This window comes from Microcebus murinus, chromosome 16, assembly GCF_040939455.1.
Source record: "Microcebus murinus isolate Inina chromosome 16, M.murinus_Inina_mat1.0, whole genome shotgun sequence".
Classification (NCBI taxonomy): Eukaryota; Metazoa; Chordata; class Mammalia; order Primates; family Cheirogaleidae; genus Microcebus; species Microcebus murinus.
The window spans coordinates 9,825,556-9,840,775 of NC_134119.1; the positions used below are offsets into that span (position 1 = coordinate 9,825,556).

The 15,220-nt window shown below is 48.6% G+C and overlaps 1 protein-coding gene across 2 annotated transcripts in view; it reads left to right on the forward strand.

The window, feature by feature from the left end:
- The window catches only part of ATP9A (ATPase phospholipid transporting 9A), a 120,013-nt gene that overhangs the window by 44,626 nt on the left and 60,167 nt on the right, over positions 1–15,220 (forward strand). For both annotated transcript variants that reach the window (XM_020282080.2, XM_076010862.1), the window contains exons 5-9: positions 979–1,037; positions 2,502–2,553; positions 4,595–4,689; positions 9,714–9,794; positions 10,560–10,635. In XM_020282080.2, coding sequence (XP_020137669.2) covers positions 979–1,037; positions 2,502–2,553; positions 4,595–4,689; positions 9,714–9,794; positions 10,560–10,635 — 363 coding nt within the window. The remainder of the gene's footprint in view (positions 1–978; positions 1,038–2,501; positions 2,554–4,594; positions 4,690–9,713; positions 9,795–10,559; positions 10,636–15,220) is intronic.

Consider the following 15,220-nt stretch of genomic DNA (forward strand, 5'->3'; position numbering starts at 1 on the left):
CTCGGGCTAATTCCGGCCTCAACTCTTCTTGCAGAGTTTGTTGCCACCCGCCCCTCTGATTCAGCACCTCCATTCATTCACTATTTGTTTATTGCTTCCTTCCCTGCACTGGAATTTGAGTTCCCCGTATCCCCTGCCCTTAGAACACCTGGCAGACAGCAGGTGTTCAGTAAACATTGCTTGAATGTTGAGTGAATAATGAAGCACCTTCCGTGTCATGGGCACTGTGCTAGGTCCTTCTTGGGAGGGGCATATGTCCCTCCTTTCTGCTCCCTCAGTGCACTGGGCTCACTGCCAGTGTTTCATGTGCTGTTTTGCGCTAACGGCATCTGTCTGGCTGTCTTTCTCACCAGATCATGGGTTGGCAAGCCAAATTCATCCCTCCATGTGGTTTTGTAAGGCCTGAGAGCTAAGAATGTTTTTACATTTTATTTATTTATTCATTTATATATATATATGTATATATATATATATATATATTTTTTTTTTTTTTTTGAGACAGAGTCTCGCTTTGTTGCCCAGGCTTGCGTGAGTGCCATGGCGTCAGCCTAGCTCACGGCAACCTCCAACTCCTGGGCTCAAGCGATCCTCCTGCCTCAGCCTCCCAAGTAGCTGGGACTACAAGCATGCGCCACCATGCCCGGCTAATTTTTTCTATATAGATTAGTTGGCCAATTAATTTCTTTCTATTTATAGTAGTGACAGGGTCTTGCTCTGGTTCAGGCTGGTTTCGAACTCCTGACCTCGAGCAATCCGCCTGCCTCGGCCTCCCAGAGTGCTAGGGTTACAGGCGTGAGCCACCGCACCCGGCCTTGAACCTTTTCTTAGAGCAGGGGAAGATGGTGACGCGGGGGCGGTGGCGGTGGGCGCGTACTTGCGGCTGCACCGTGTGGGCATGGCGAGCTGGATACTCTGCACAGACAGGCTGGGTGGACATGAAGTGACATAGTGACGTGTCTGGAACCTGTTGCTTTGCAGGCACGGTGAAGGTGAAGAGTTCCAGCATCCAAGTTGGGGACCTTATCATAGTTGAAAAGGTGAGTGGAGCCCGGAAGCCTGTTAATGTGTGGGGGCACAGGAAGTCTTTGCCACCGCTCACGGACCCTAACGTGACACTTGTGTACCTGGTAGACAAATTGAATGATGTGTTTTGGGATTCCATCCAACAACTTTGCCCGGGGAGAAAAGTCTCTTTCCTGTGAGACACACACACACACACACACACACTCACACACACACACACACACACACACACACACACACTCACACACACACACACACACACACACACACACACACACTCACACACACACACACACACACTCACACACACACACACACACTCACACACACACACTCACACACACACACACACACACATTCACACTCACTCTTTACTCACTCACTCACACTCAAAAATATTTTTTCAAGGTTTGTGTGTATTGGTTAGCCAGAAATCCTGACTACAAACACAAGTACAAGTTTTGACGTCCTGTTCTATGTGTTTATTGTTTGGGGATTTAAAAAAAAAAAGGTGTAATAAAATCTGTCCTAGAAATTTGCTTGCTGCATAGACACCTAAGCATATTTATCACATTTACCTTTTGAGCAATCTGAGCTTGCGTGTTCCGACTTAACCATTGTGTGTGTCTACCATTTTATGGGGACCCACAGGTCAAGTGTAACATGAGAAACAGTAAAAAGGTCCAAGATGCATTTTTAGAAACAGCCGTGTTAACATGTTTGTTACTTCAGCAAACACTCATCTCTCTTTTCCCAGTGTGTGTTTGGATTGCTTTGGATTTGGGGGGTAGTAGCCCTGGAGAGTTTTGGAGTAATATTTGATTAGAAAGGGATTATGTCTTAACTCGTTTCTGTAGGAATTAAACTATGCTCTTTTAAAAGGATTAAATCCAAGAACTCAAAGTTGATTTGAGGCAAAGTGAAACTCTGTTGGGTGGCAGCTCAGAAGAGCCGCACAGGCCCCTGTATGTCACCACGTACTTTTCTGTTCGTAATGAGACGGGGGCTGCTTTTGTGGCTTCTCTCTTTTTTTAAGAATGGCTTTTGTTGCTTCTTACTTGCTTATTACAATCCCACTAAAAGTCAAACATCCAGCTGAAAAATTGGTAGAAGTAGAACCTGTGAGCAGAGGGTCTGTCTCAAGTGTCAGCAGACAGTCTGGAAGACAGCCAGCCCAGGAGGCAGAGGCCTGTGTCCTCGGGCTGGGATTTCAAGTGGTGACGGTTGGATTTGCTGGAAAACCGGCCGTTTTCTTTCTGAGATAAGATTTCCATAGGGGGTGAGCCAAGTAACGGCAGTGTGCAGGATTTTTCAGATCCCAAACACAGTAAATCCCCAAATCGATCCTTGAGGAAGGCAGGAGCTTAACGGAGACTGTGGGTTTCGGCCGCCCCCCCTCCCCACTGAGGGCTGGGGGGCTGGGGGACGGGAGGGGGCACGCGGCATCCACGGTAACAGTCCTTCTTTTCATAACGCAGAACCAGCGGGTCCCTGCTGACATGATCTTCCTGAGGACGTCAGAAAAAAACGGTAAACATCTGAGATCAATTTGGAAAATAACCATTAACCTTTCCGTGGTCATTTGGCAAAATAATCATCTGAAAATGTAACAGAAGTAGATTATCATTTTGGAGCCACGGAGGCAAATCCCAAGCATCTCTTTTACTAGATCCGTCCTGTAAAGAAGTGGCTTGTGGTGGTAGACTGTGATGATTGGAAAGATGCAGTCGGTTGGACAGAGGCCGACTTGTAGCTGGTGAGGGCCGCGTGTGGCCGCCTTGGTTTTCCTGGTTTGCCTCTCTGGGCCGCGGTGAGCTCGGCTTCAGGAGTTGGTGGGACCAGGAGGTGTCTCCAACAAGCAGAAGGAAACGGAGGCGACACCAGGAGATGCGTCAAGAGATGGGACAGGACACAAACTGGGGCGAGGTCGGCACCGGTGCCAGTTTCTGCCCTTCGCTCACCAGTGGTGGGGCCGAGCTCCCCGCACTCGTGGATTTCTTTGTTGTTACAGCCCGGGTTTGCTGGAGAGAATCTCCCCAGCCTCTTATGGAGCCCTTACTTGTTGCGGCTACTTGCCGAGCTGGCTGTTGCCATTGGCCCACCTGCCCTGTCTCTAGACTTAAAAGCACCTTCATTTTTATTTTTTGTTATTTAAGCTGCTCTAAGGAAATAAGGCTGTTTTTTTTTTTTTTCCTTGCCTGTCTGGCACTGTCGGAGATTTTTGAACATCTGAAAAATTTGCATTTGTATTCCTTTGAGGTTGCTGTGACCTCTTTCATTATGAATGGAACAAAATTACAAATAAAATTTTATATTAGGCCGGGCATGGTGGCTCACGCCTGTAATCCCAGCACTCTGGGAGTCCGAGGTGGGAGGATTGCTTGAGCTCTAGAGTTCGAGACCAGCCTGAGCAAGAGTGAGACCCCCATCTCTACTAAAAATAGAAAAATTAGCCTGGCGTCGTGGCACATGCCTGTATTCCCAGCTACTCGGGAGGCTGAGGCAGGAGGATTGCTTGAGCCCAGGAGTTTGAGGTTGCTGTGAGCTAGGCTGATGCTACTGCATTGCAGCCCAGGGTGACAGAGTGAGACTCTGTCTCAAAAACTAAAATAAAAAAAAAATGTATACTAATATATTAAGTGATCAGGAAGGGGGTGGGTAGAAAGTACTAGACTAGAAAGTACTAGACTAAAACAGTCTTCTCTTAAAAATTGCAGCTTTGTCCTCAAATTGGTTCTTATACTGTATTCAGTGAAAACAGCGTTAGGGATCAGCGTCCTTGATACTGTCTGTCCTTAAAAAAAATGACGAGTGTTCTACCTTCGTATTTCTCAGAAGTCTTAACTGCGGTGTCAATAAATTGGATGCAGTTTCTATCTGTGAAATATACAGCTGACTAATTGCACGGACTTGTGCGTCCTGCTGAAATGTATGCCTATAAAATACTGAAGCCCATAATAGCAGCAGACACCGACTGGCACTTTCTGCGAGTAAGTGCTGCTCCGAGCACCTAGTGTGGAGCCACTCTTTAATCCTCACAGTGTCCCTGCGGGGTCAGTGCTGTTACTGTCTCCATTTTTACACATGAGGAAACTGAGGCTCGAGGTGGATGCCTGTCTAGGGCGTGAAACTAGTAAGGGGCAGAGCCCAGGCTCCTCGAGCCCAAGGGGCTGTGTCATGACGAGGTGCTGGTGGTCCCAGGCGGGACGGCTCTGAATGCTGGTCGCCCCGTGCTGGCTGCAGTTCTCTCACCCCACTGAGTTCTCACAGCAAGCCTGTGAGGTCTGCGTTCTCCACGTTTTGCAGACGAGCACGCACTGCGGGGTGGCCAGGTCAAGACCCGAGCCCAGGGTCCCGCTGTGAGCAAGTGGTGGAGCGAGGATTCGAACTCAGATCTTTGTGACCCCAGGGCTCATGGAGAAGGGGGAAATAGTGCATTTATTTCCCCATGTGGTCCCTGGCCACTGATTGGCTGTTTTTACAAGGAGCAGGGCAGGCGCGCTGCCCAGAGCTGCAAGGTGAGGATCCTGGAGGCGCAGGTGACCAGACGGTGCCCGACTTCCCTCCACAGGGTCTTGCTTCTTGCGGACGGATCAGCTGGACGGGGAGACAGACTGGAAGCTGCGGCTCCCCGTGGCCTGCACCCAGAGGCTGCCCACGGCCGCCGTGAGTAGCTCTCCCTGCAGAAGCACATGCTGGCAACCTGTCCTGCAGGGCTCTCAAAGTCAGATGCCCTTGGGGGCCAGAGCTGGGTTGTCAACTGTGCAGAGGGGCAGTGGGGGAGCGTGGGGTCCTAGAGAGCCTCGGGCCTTGCTGGCCTGCCCTGGTGTGTCCGGGCCAAACACGGGCCTTGTGTGCGGGGAGCAAACTCTTTCAAGGGAAGCTCAAAACCATAAGAGTCCTTGCCAAGGTACCTTGCAAAAATGTAAAAGGGAAGCCAGAGCGTGCCACTTCTCTGCTCAAAACCACCAATGGGGAGGGGAAAAAAACAACCAACCTAATCAGTACTATGAGCACTGTTTGGGTGATGGGCACAACTATAGTCAGGACTCAAGCATTACAAAAGTGGTCCATGTAACCTAAAACATTGGTACGCCCTGAATATTTTGAAATAAAATTTAAAAAAGAGAAGAATATGAATGTTGGGGGTCGGGGTGGAATGCTCTGTTTGTGTCCACCAGTGTTCATGTGTTGAAAACTTAATGTGTAATGAGCAGTGTTGGGAGGTGGGGCCTAATTAGAGGTGATCAGGTCATGAGAGTTCTGTCCTCATGAATAGATGAATGACTTTATTGCTGGAGTCAGTTCTCACGAGAGTGGGTGTGTTATAACAGCAGATCTGGCCCCCCGTCTCTAGAGCTCTAGTCCTCTCTTGCCCCTCTGCCGTGGGATGACACAGCATGAAGGCTGTCACCAGAGGCTGGTGCCGTGTTCTTGGACTTACCAGCCTCTAGAACCATGGGAAATACATTTCTTTTCTTTCTTTATTTTTTTTTTTTAAAATACAAAACCTGAAAGGCAGGCCAGGTGCAGTGGTGTGTGAGCCTCCTGTAGTCCCAACTACTCAGGCAGCTGAGATAGGAGGATTGCTTGAGGCCAGGAGTTCAAGGCTACCGTGAGCTGTGATCGTGTCTGTGAATAGCTACTGCACACTCTAGCCTGGGCAACATAGCCAGATCCCCATCTCTAAAATAAAATAGAAACCTTCCAAAGGCTTCTCATCTTCCCGAGAATCAGTTCTTTGGCGCCAGCTGTCGTCTTCAGCCCTAAACAGTCTGTCTCTGCTGACACTCGGACCTCAGCCTCTGGCCCTCTGCCCCCCCAGCCTCTCGGGAGGGCAGGCGTGCTTCCGCCTCTGGGTGTTTGCCCGTGTCCTTTGCTCCGCCAGGAGCCCTCTGACCCTGATGTGTGCCTTGCTGGGCGTCCCCAGCACTTCATTCAGCTTTTTTTCCCCAGTCCCCTTATCAGAGAGGCATTTTCTTGGACAGGGCACAGGCCCTGTCCAAGAGGACGGATGGCCACGGTAGCTGGCCACATGGGATCTGGGTGCCCAGAGACCGGCGTGCCCACTGTGGCCTGGAAGGGTTCAGCGGCACACGGAAGCATCTCCCGTGCTCGTCTCGCGTGGATTGAGGCTGCTGGATTGAGGCCGCTCGTCTCGAGTGGATTGAGAACTCTGTACCATGTTCCCCAAGGAGGGAGCGGGCAGGCGCATGCTCCGTGTCTTGGCGGAGTTGACATCATAGTGAATGTGGTCACAGGGCTCATGATTTTCCATGGCTCATAAAAAGTGAAACGGCACCATTATTACTGCTAATTTTTAATCGAGGAATTCCAGAGCAGCAGGTTTCTGCGTGGTTCGGGAGCTCCCGGGGGCTCTGATTTTACCTGGGAGCGTGTTTTACTTCCTGGTAAGAGTTCTCCAGAGTAAGGATTCCGGTCCTCAAAGTAAGGATTCCGGTCCTCAAAGTAAGGATTCCGGTCCTCAAAGTAAGGATTCCGGTCCTCAAAGTAAGGATTCCGGTCCTCAAAGTAAGGATTCCGGTCCTCAAAATGATTCAAAGAATCTGTTCTAGCGACAGCGTAGAAGGGCCTGGACGTGACCATGCTGGCGTGGTCCGCAGCACAGAGCTGCGTTTCCCGGTGTGTGCTTGGGAAGCGCCTCCCCGTTAGTTAGTTTAGTAAGCGCTCACTTGGCCTCTGGTCTGGTCCAGGCCTGGGCCGGGACCCAGGGAAAGACGGGATACCACCAGCTCCGTTGCCAGGGAACTCTCGGCCTCCGTGGGCTTAAGGGGGTCTGACCGGGGAGCAGCATTTCAACACAATTTTAGGTTGCAAGAATTATATGAAAAGATTCCCTGATGAATACACACATAAATTCTTGTTAAAAAAGCCTTAAACCGTATGGATAGCCGAGGAGGAAAAAGCAAAAAGTCTTGCCTATAGCCTCTACCCCAAATCTTACCTTCTTCCCAGAGGGGCTTATGTAAAGTCAGTAGTGGTCTTTCCAGATCTTTTTTCAGTGCACTTACACATATACAGATGTAGACTTGTTTGTGGGCTGTGGTTTTGCATAAATGGCATCAGACTGTATTTGTTGTTCCGCATCGTGTTTTCCCCCTCCACAGTTAACGTGTCTCGGGGTCTCAGGAACCCTCAGAGGCCACAGTGCAAACCTGTCTGCACGCTGTGCTTCCTACCTAGCTGTCAGGAGTGCAAGCTCTGTCTGAGGAGGTGGCCAGCAGCCTCCGCTCAACCCCAGACCTTTGTTGCCAGGTGGTATTGCTGGCCTGAGTTTACCCGACTCCCTGATTGTTTTTGAAATAGAGCCCAGAAGTCCAGATTTACATGCGAAGTCGCTCAAATTTCAAATGTTGGTAGTTCATTAAAAATTCAGAGCACACCCTCATTCTGTTTTGCATCTGCATAGCATTCCAAGACGTGGATATCATACTGTATTCTTTTTCCATCTTTTAATGTTTACGGGAAATGTTATGTTTCTCCGGCACTTTATAATCGGGCATCTTGGTTATACAGTAAGATTTATCTAGTAAGAGAATCTTTGCTTCTCCTTTGTCTACAAACTACTACTTCCCTTGCAAAGGTCATGGGAAGGCGAGGAGAAGAGAAACTTGCGAACGGCAGGGCTGGGGACGAGCCAGAACGGGCTGCCGGCAGGAGCTGCAGGTCTTAGATGAGATAACCCGCTTCTAGCTGCACTGGCTCCTTCAGGGCCAGGCTGCCCTCTGCCTGTAAGAGTCATGGGCTCCCTTGGGCCACGCTGTCAGGATCAGCAGTGCTGGTTTTGAAAGAATTTTGTTGAAATGAAGAGCAAGTAAGAATAATCAGGAAGGGGAGGAGAAGAAACAGAGGCAATAAATAAGTGCCAGGACAGAGTTGGGTACAGTGACAGCAGGAGTGGCCTCAGGTCCCTTGGCTAAACACATGTCCAGCTGTGGATGTTGCTGATGACGATGGCAGCTGTGTCCCACCACGTGGCAGGCATGGAACCTGCCATCTCTCCGAATTCACGTGGCCGGTACGTGGGAGCTGGGGTTTTGCTCTTGGCTCTGTTTGTGCAAAGTCTCGTCTCCGACCAGCAGGTGATCGGCCGCGGTCGGAACCTGAGAGCCCTCCCAGCAAAGGACCGCCCCGTTAGGTAGCAAGAGCCGTTGGGCAAATGAACTTAAGATAAATCCCGTCATCACGCCGTACGTACGTGTGCGGGTGTGTGTGTACACACATGGCGTAATCATACATTTTTAGCTTGGCCTTTAACTTGCTACCCAGTCTGGGTCCCCACCCTGCCATTTCCTCTTGGGAAGTACATGCCAGCTTGGGATCAGGGAATCGTGTCCCCTCTGCCCGGTGCTTTCTGCTTCTGGGCTTTGTTTACGTTTCCACAGGGTGTTTTGGCCTTTCCCTTCCTCCTCCTGGGCTTCCCTCCTGTCCCCTCCCCTGCACTCCCTTCCTGTCGCCCAGCTCCCTGTCCGCTTCCTGTGTTCTTTGTTCTAGAAGTGACTGTCACCCCCTCAGACTCACCTGTCTTGTGCCACTGCCCATGCTCTGCCTCGAGATGTAGTTTTTGCCAAGGCGTTTCACTTCTGCACTCTCCGACCACCTGTCTGAGGTGGGGTGCTAGTTTGCTTTTCTAAAAAAATTGTGGCAAAATACATGTGACATAAGATGTGCCGTCTTAACCATTTTTAAGTGTTAGTGGCATTAAGCACATTCACATTGTTGTGCAGCCATCACCATCATTCCCATCTCCAGAGGTCTCTGCGCCTTGCAGAACTGGGACTCTGCACCTGCTAGACTGTAACGCTCCATCCCCCTCCCACAGCCCCCGGAAGCCCCTTTCTATTTTTTGTCTCTATAAATTAAAGTGCTGTATGTGCCTCACATAAGTGAAGTCACACAGTATCTGTCCTTTTGTGACTGGCTTGTTTCACTTAGCATAATGTCCCCAAGGTTTATCCATGTTGTGCAGATGGCCGAATTTCCTTCCTTCTTAAGGGTGGGTAATACCACATCTTGTGTATCTCTCCATCCACTGATGGTTGCTTGGGTTTCTTCTCTTGGATACGTACGCAGAAGCAGAATTGGTGGGCCGTATGGTAATTCCATGTTTAAGTTTTTGAAGAAGTGCAATGCTGTTTGCCACAGTGGCTGCACCATTTTACATTCCCACCAACAGTGTGTGAGGGCTCCAGTTTCTCCGCATCTTCACCACACTTGTTGTTTTCTGTTTTTGTTTTTTTTTTTTTGATAGTAACCATCCTGATGGGTGTGCAGTGTTCTTCCTTGCTTTTTAGCCCCATCCCATGGATTTGTACAGAGCAGATGCCTCATAGCCATTTGTCGAATGACTGTTTCCATTGGTATGAACAAGCCTTGTAGCCAGAGTTTAGCAGAGGGCGATCTGCCCACCTCAAGTGTGTTAATAGATGCATCTCCCGTGCCATCAGGTTTGGAAAATGCTGGATAAACACAAAGTGTCTTGGGATGTTGCATTGGAGCAACTCGTGAACTTGCTTAGTGGAGGATTTTCCCCTTCCTTCCACCTGCCCTATAATCTTGAGAGCCCGTTTGCGAAATGCAGTAGCTTTTGAAAAACGGCGATGCCTCCTGAAGTCTAGAATGGTGACCTGGCTTTATTTTAACTGCGAAATGTGACCTCTGTTGACCAGGATCTTCTTCAGATTCGATCCCACGTGTATGCGGAGGAGCCGAGTATTGACATTCACAACTTCCTGGGAACTTTTACCAGGGTAAGTGAGCCCCCCTCCCTTAACGTGGCATCCTGCCTGAGAGTGCGTGTGGGAGATGAAGGCCGGGGAAGAAGTGTCCGCGGTTCTTTGTTAGGGAGTAGTTTTGTGTCGGGGGTGGGGTGAGATTTCCCCGCCCTGAAAGCTGACATCGTCTCTCAGTAAGGCCAACACAACTGGAATTCTCTGCCAGCCTTGGAACAGCTTGAATCACCTGACCGCGTAGAGCCAGGCGTTGCTGTAATTAATGTCAGCTCGGGTCTCTGAGAGCAGTTACTCTTTCTGCCTTTCTCAGATGGGTCCATGTCTTCTTTTATTTGTACAGATCCTATCTGCCACTTTTATAATTTTTAAGCCACTTCCAGACCTTTCAGAGTAGAACTTTAATTTGGACTTAAATTACTCTAGGAATACGGGACTTAGATTTTTAGAACCCAAATTAAATTATCCATGTTCTCTTTCTACAAGCCGTAACCTGGCCAGCAAAGAGCCTTGTTGGTTTGCTTCCACATTTTGGTTCTTACCTTGTCAAACATTTTCTCCGTGTTGGAAACCTGCATTTCTTAAAGCGTGAGCCAACTTTGTAAAGTGTTTCTGTGGGGGATGAAAACTCCAAGGACAGAGGTTGATGAGCCTGGCCCTGCCGTCGTGGCGGAGCCGTGGGCTTCCGAACCGGGCCCGGTGTCACCGGGTGGGGTCCTTCTCCTGCTGCTGAGAGCAGAGCCGGCCGGAAGCAGCCTGTGGATCCCGCCGTCTGCTCTCTTCCAGGAAGACAGCGACCCTCCGATCAGCGAGAGCTTGAGCATCGAGAACACGCTGTGGGCCGGCACCGTCATCGCGTCAGGTGAGGCGCCCTTCCGAGGAATGTGGGAGCAATTTGGAAAGGAAAGAAAATCCTTTTGTAATTAGGGTAATCATCTGTCAGTTGGGAAAATTAGTCCTTGGTCAGATGGCATTTTCCACTCATTCCGGCACCTCCAGGGAATTAAGCTGACATCTAAAGGCGGCTCGGACACTTAGAGATGTCTGGAGGAGAGGCTGGTGTGGCCGGGGGCCTCGCCGAGCCGTCCGCCCCGGGAGTAGCTCCAACTGCCACTGGAGATGGACACTCTGATCCGTCCCAGAGGCCGAGGCGGCCCGCACGGTCTGGCCAGAAGCCGGGTGCGTGGGGCTGCCGCGCAGGAACCTCGCGTCCGGGGGCCCCTGGGCACGGGACAGGGCATGGGCCTGAGTGGAAGCCTCAGGCTTTAAACACCAAGAGGAAGTGGAAATTGGTGCCTTCCGACTTTGGGTGCCGGGGTGGCACCAAGCAGCCGGAGGTTGCAGACAGAGGCTGAGGCTGAGCAGACGTCCCAGTGGTTCACGTCGGCGTCGTGCGGCCAGCGTGTCGGGCGGTGCGAGGGTCGGTGCTGCGCGTTCGCCCATGCTGCAGATGAGGAGACTGAGGCTCAGGGAGGTTAAGCAACTTGCCCCGAGGTCACTCAGGAGGTGAAAGGCAGAGTTGGGACTTGAACCCAGGAACTTTGCCCCAGAAGCAGAATCGATTGCGCGGCTTTTAGCTTCTTACATTACGTACTATTATGTGGTTAACATAATAGTATGATTAGTGTTGTCTTACGATCCCACCCCTGGCGACTTTCTCTCTTTACTATTAGGGGAATCCATTTTTTTTCCCCTCGTTAAATATAATATTCCCCTCTCCCCACCACCAGCTGGGTGCTTCTGCTGGGTGCTGCTTTGTGGCTCTCTAGTGCAACAGATCCTTGACCGGAGTCTTGCAAGACAAGGGGAGGGAATGAGCCAACACAAGCCACACCTAGGTTTCCACTGTCACCGCTCCAGATTCCTGACTCAATGCAAACAGGCAAAGATGAGCTCTCCCTCGAGGTTCTTTGCCACTTTTCTTTTCCACTGCCTGCCTTGCCTGTGCCTTACATCAGGAACATCTCTCAGTCCCCTGATGACTAAAGAAGGGAGAAACTGGTCCTTCAGATTCTGTGCAGGGCCACCGCCCCCAGGGCACGTGGCACACGGGAGGGGGGTTCACGTCCTGCCTTCCCATGCAGCTTGTTCACCTGAAGCTCTCTGACTTGGTTACTCTTCCTCACCCATTTTTCTCTGCTTTTAAATCATTTACTAACAAGTAATTATTTTTTATTCTTTGATAATTTGAAGAAATACCTCATTCAGTTTGCATTTCCTAGATTGTCCGGGAGGTTGGTCATCTTTGCCTCGTCCGTTTTGTTTCTTCCTTTGTCAATTACTTGTTTGTGTTCTTTAGTCATTTTTCTATTGTGGTTCTTACCATTTTTGTATTCATTTGGAAGAGTTCCTCATTTTTTGCCTTCTATCCTTTATCTCCTATCCAGTTTTTTACCTTTTTTTTCTTTTTCTTTTTTTTTTTACTTTTTTACTTTTTTTTTTTTTTTTTTTTTTTTTGAGACAGAGTCTCGCTCTGTTGCCCAGGCTAGAGTGAGTGCCGTGGCGTCAGCCTAGCTCACAGTGACCTCAATCTCCTGACTCAAGCAATCCTTCTGCCTCAGCCTCCCAAGTAGCTGGGACTACAGGCATGTGCCACCATGCCCGGCTAATTTTATATATATATATATATATATATATATATATATATATATATATATATATATATTAGTTAGCCAATTAATTTCTTTCTATTTATAGTAGAGACGGGGTCTCGCTCTTGCTCAGGCTGGTTTCGAACTCCTGACCTCGAGTAATCCGCCCACCTCGGCCTCCCAGAGAGCTAGGATTACAGGCATGAGCCACCATGCCCGGCCCACCTTTTTTTTCTTTTTTAACTTTATTGTATATTTGATTTACAGGAGTTGAAACATATTTTTATCTTTCTCCTGTTGGGTGATAAATGGTATCTTGTCATTATTTCAGTTTTGATTTAATTGTAAATACAGGTGAACATCTTTCTGCCTCTAAGCCAATTCTGGTCCAATTTTGGTCTATCTACTTTCCTTTTGGATTTTTCTTTTTCTTACTAATTTGTAAGAATACCTAAAAGAAGAAAGAACGTCAAACTTTCATCTGTTGTGGGTTGTAAATATCTTTTCACAGTTTCTTGTTTGTCTTTTGTTTTTGTCTGTGATAGGCTTTGTTTATTTGATTTTACCATTATAGAAGTTCTAAATTTTTATATTGTCAACACTTTCATAGAAACAGGATTACTATGTCAAAGGGTATATGCATTTTACATTTTGATTCACACGGCAAACTTTCCTCTTCTAATTCTTACTCCCGATAATGTTAATGTTTATGTACACCATAGCCAGCACCATGTTCTGACTTCTTACTTTTTGCCAATGTGATGCATATTGAATAAATATCTAACGCATTGATTTGCCTCTTAAAAAATTATTTGCGAAGTTAAACCACTTCCTCTATGTTTACTGTTTATTTGTATTTTTTTTAAACGTGTGTGAGTTGCCAGTTTATGTCCTGTCCCCATTTTTTCTGTTTATGGGTTCATTTTAAAAAAGTAATTTGTAAGAACTATTTACATGATGAGAATATCATCCTCATTTTTATAGCTTTAATTGCAATTACTGTTTCACACGCTCTCATTTGTATTTTAGCACAAAAGTTTTCAATTTTTATGTAGTCAGATATATTGATTTTTTTTTTTTTCCTTTAGGGTTTCTGGGTTTTGTGCCAGGCTAAGAAAAATTTTTCCTGCTCTAAAATTATAAAAATGTACACCAAAAATTTTTTGGAGTGTTTATGTTGTTTCATATTGAAATACTTGGTTTAAGGAGTGGAATTAGGGCAAGTTACTAGCAAGGGGGTCTCACCTTGGCCGGACACTGTGCCCAGGCAGCCTCACGGGGGATGGAAGTGTGAAAGGAAAAGCAGCGCACCTTGGAATAGAGATGTCTGTGCCATGCGCCTGCCTCCTGGGGTGGAATGGACAGGTACTAACGGATCAGAACAGGATGAGCCTGAAATCACCATGACGTGCGTCCTTCATTTCTTGCAGACAGGCATTTCTTCTTTTTTAAAACTTGCATTGAAGGATAGCACATATACGGAAAAGTACATGATCCTAAATACAGTGCTTGATGGATTTTCACACAGGGAGCACCCCCACGTGACCAGCACCCAGATCAAGAAGCAGGGCAGTCTCAGCACCCCAGATTTTCCTCCACTCCCTACCGCTCTCCCGGCCCTCACCCAAGGCAGCCACCACCTTGCCTTCTAAGCGCATGGATTTGTTTGGCTGGGGACTCGTTTTGATACCGTTAACATTTCCATAACAGATACATTCTCACATGCCTGTTTCGTTTTCATTCTGGTGACTTCCTTCTCTTCTCCTTTCCTTCCTTCCTGCCTGCCTTTCTGTGCAGCAAACATTTATTGAGCACCCATTGTATGCTGGGCTCCATTGCTAGGTCCCCATGCCATCGTGGTGCCTCAGGAGAGGGTGGTGCCCACCCTTGTGGAATTTACAGTTTCGTAGGAGTTTAAGACAGGTTACAGAGGAGATGGGAGGACATGGGGGAGAGTCTGATGAATTTCCTCTGAAACCAGTAAAAAGGAAAAGGATTTAGGTGACAATGCAGAGAATTCTGAGGCTGGGGGAACTTGAAAGGGCTTGTCAGCCTTAATCTCAGAGATTAACAATAGTAACTAAGTCTTTTATGTATCATGTATTTTTTTATTTACAAAGTGTTTTGCTGCCATTCCCTTGTTTTGGTCTCACAACATTGCGTGAGGATATTTAATGGGATGAGGAACTGAGTCTCAGAGAGGTTAAGCAACTTGCTCCAGATCACACAGCCCTGGGGAGGTGGTCCTCTGGAAGGAAGAGAGTGGGAGGCAAATCGGCGTCTTGAAGGTGGAAGAGATTTCAGACCGTTCATGGGAAGTGCACGGTGGAATTAGAGATGCATTTGCCTTGCCTGAATCCCTCTCTTTGTGCTTGGCTGAGTGGGAGGAGAGAGGGAGACAGTGTGCACACAAGCGAGTGTGAGCGTGCGAGCTCGGGTTCAGGTGCGCTCGTGACGACCTGATGACGCTGCCTGCCACGCCCCCCAGCAGGCACACGTTTGGCGTTTACTGTTTCCTTAATTGCTCTCAGTTTCCCCTGCATCTCCCTGAGTAGACATCTGATTCTGATGTGAACACGGAGTTAAACATAGGCCATTTTTTCCTGGTGCTCCACTCAAGAAGCGGCCAGCAAGAGTAATCTTAGCTATGCGAGATTTCACTTCTGTGTTCCCTTTAGAGTCTAACTCCTGCCTCTCGGGGGATTCACCGTTAGCTCTTGGAGGCTAACAGGTGCCGAGGGCCCAGCTGCAGCAGCTGGCACCAGTCGGTGGAGGATGTGGTTGCCGTGGTGACGTGCACACCGCTGCCGGGCCGAGACGGCGCTGGAGCAGTGGATGAGGGACCCGGGGCTTGGC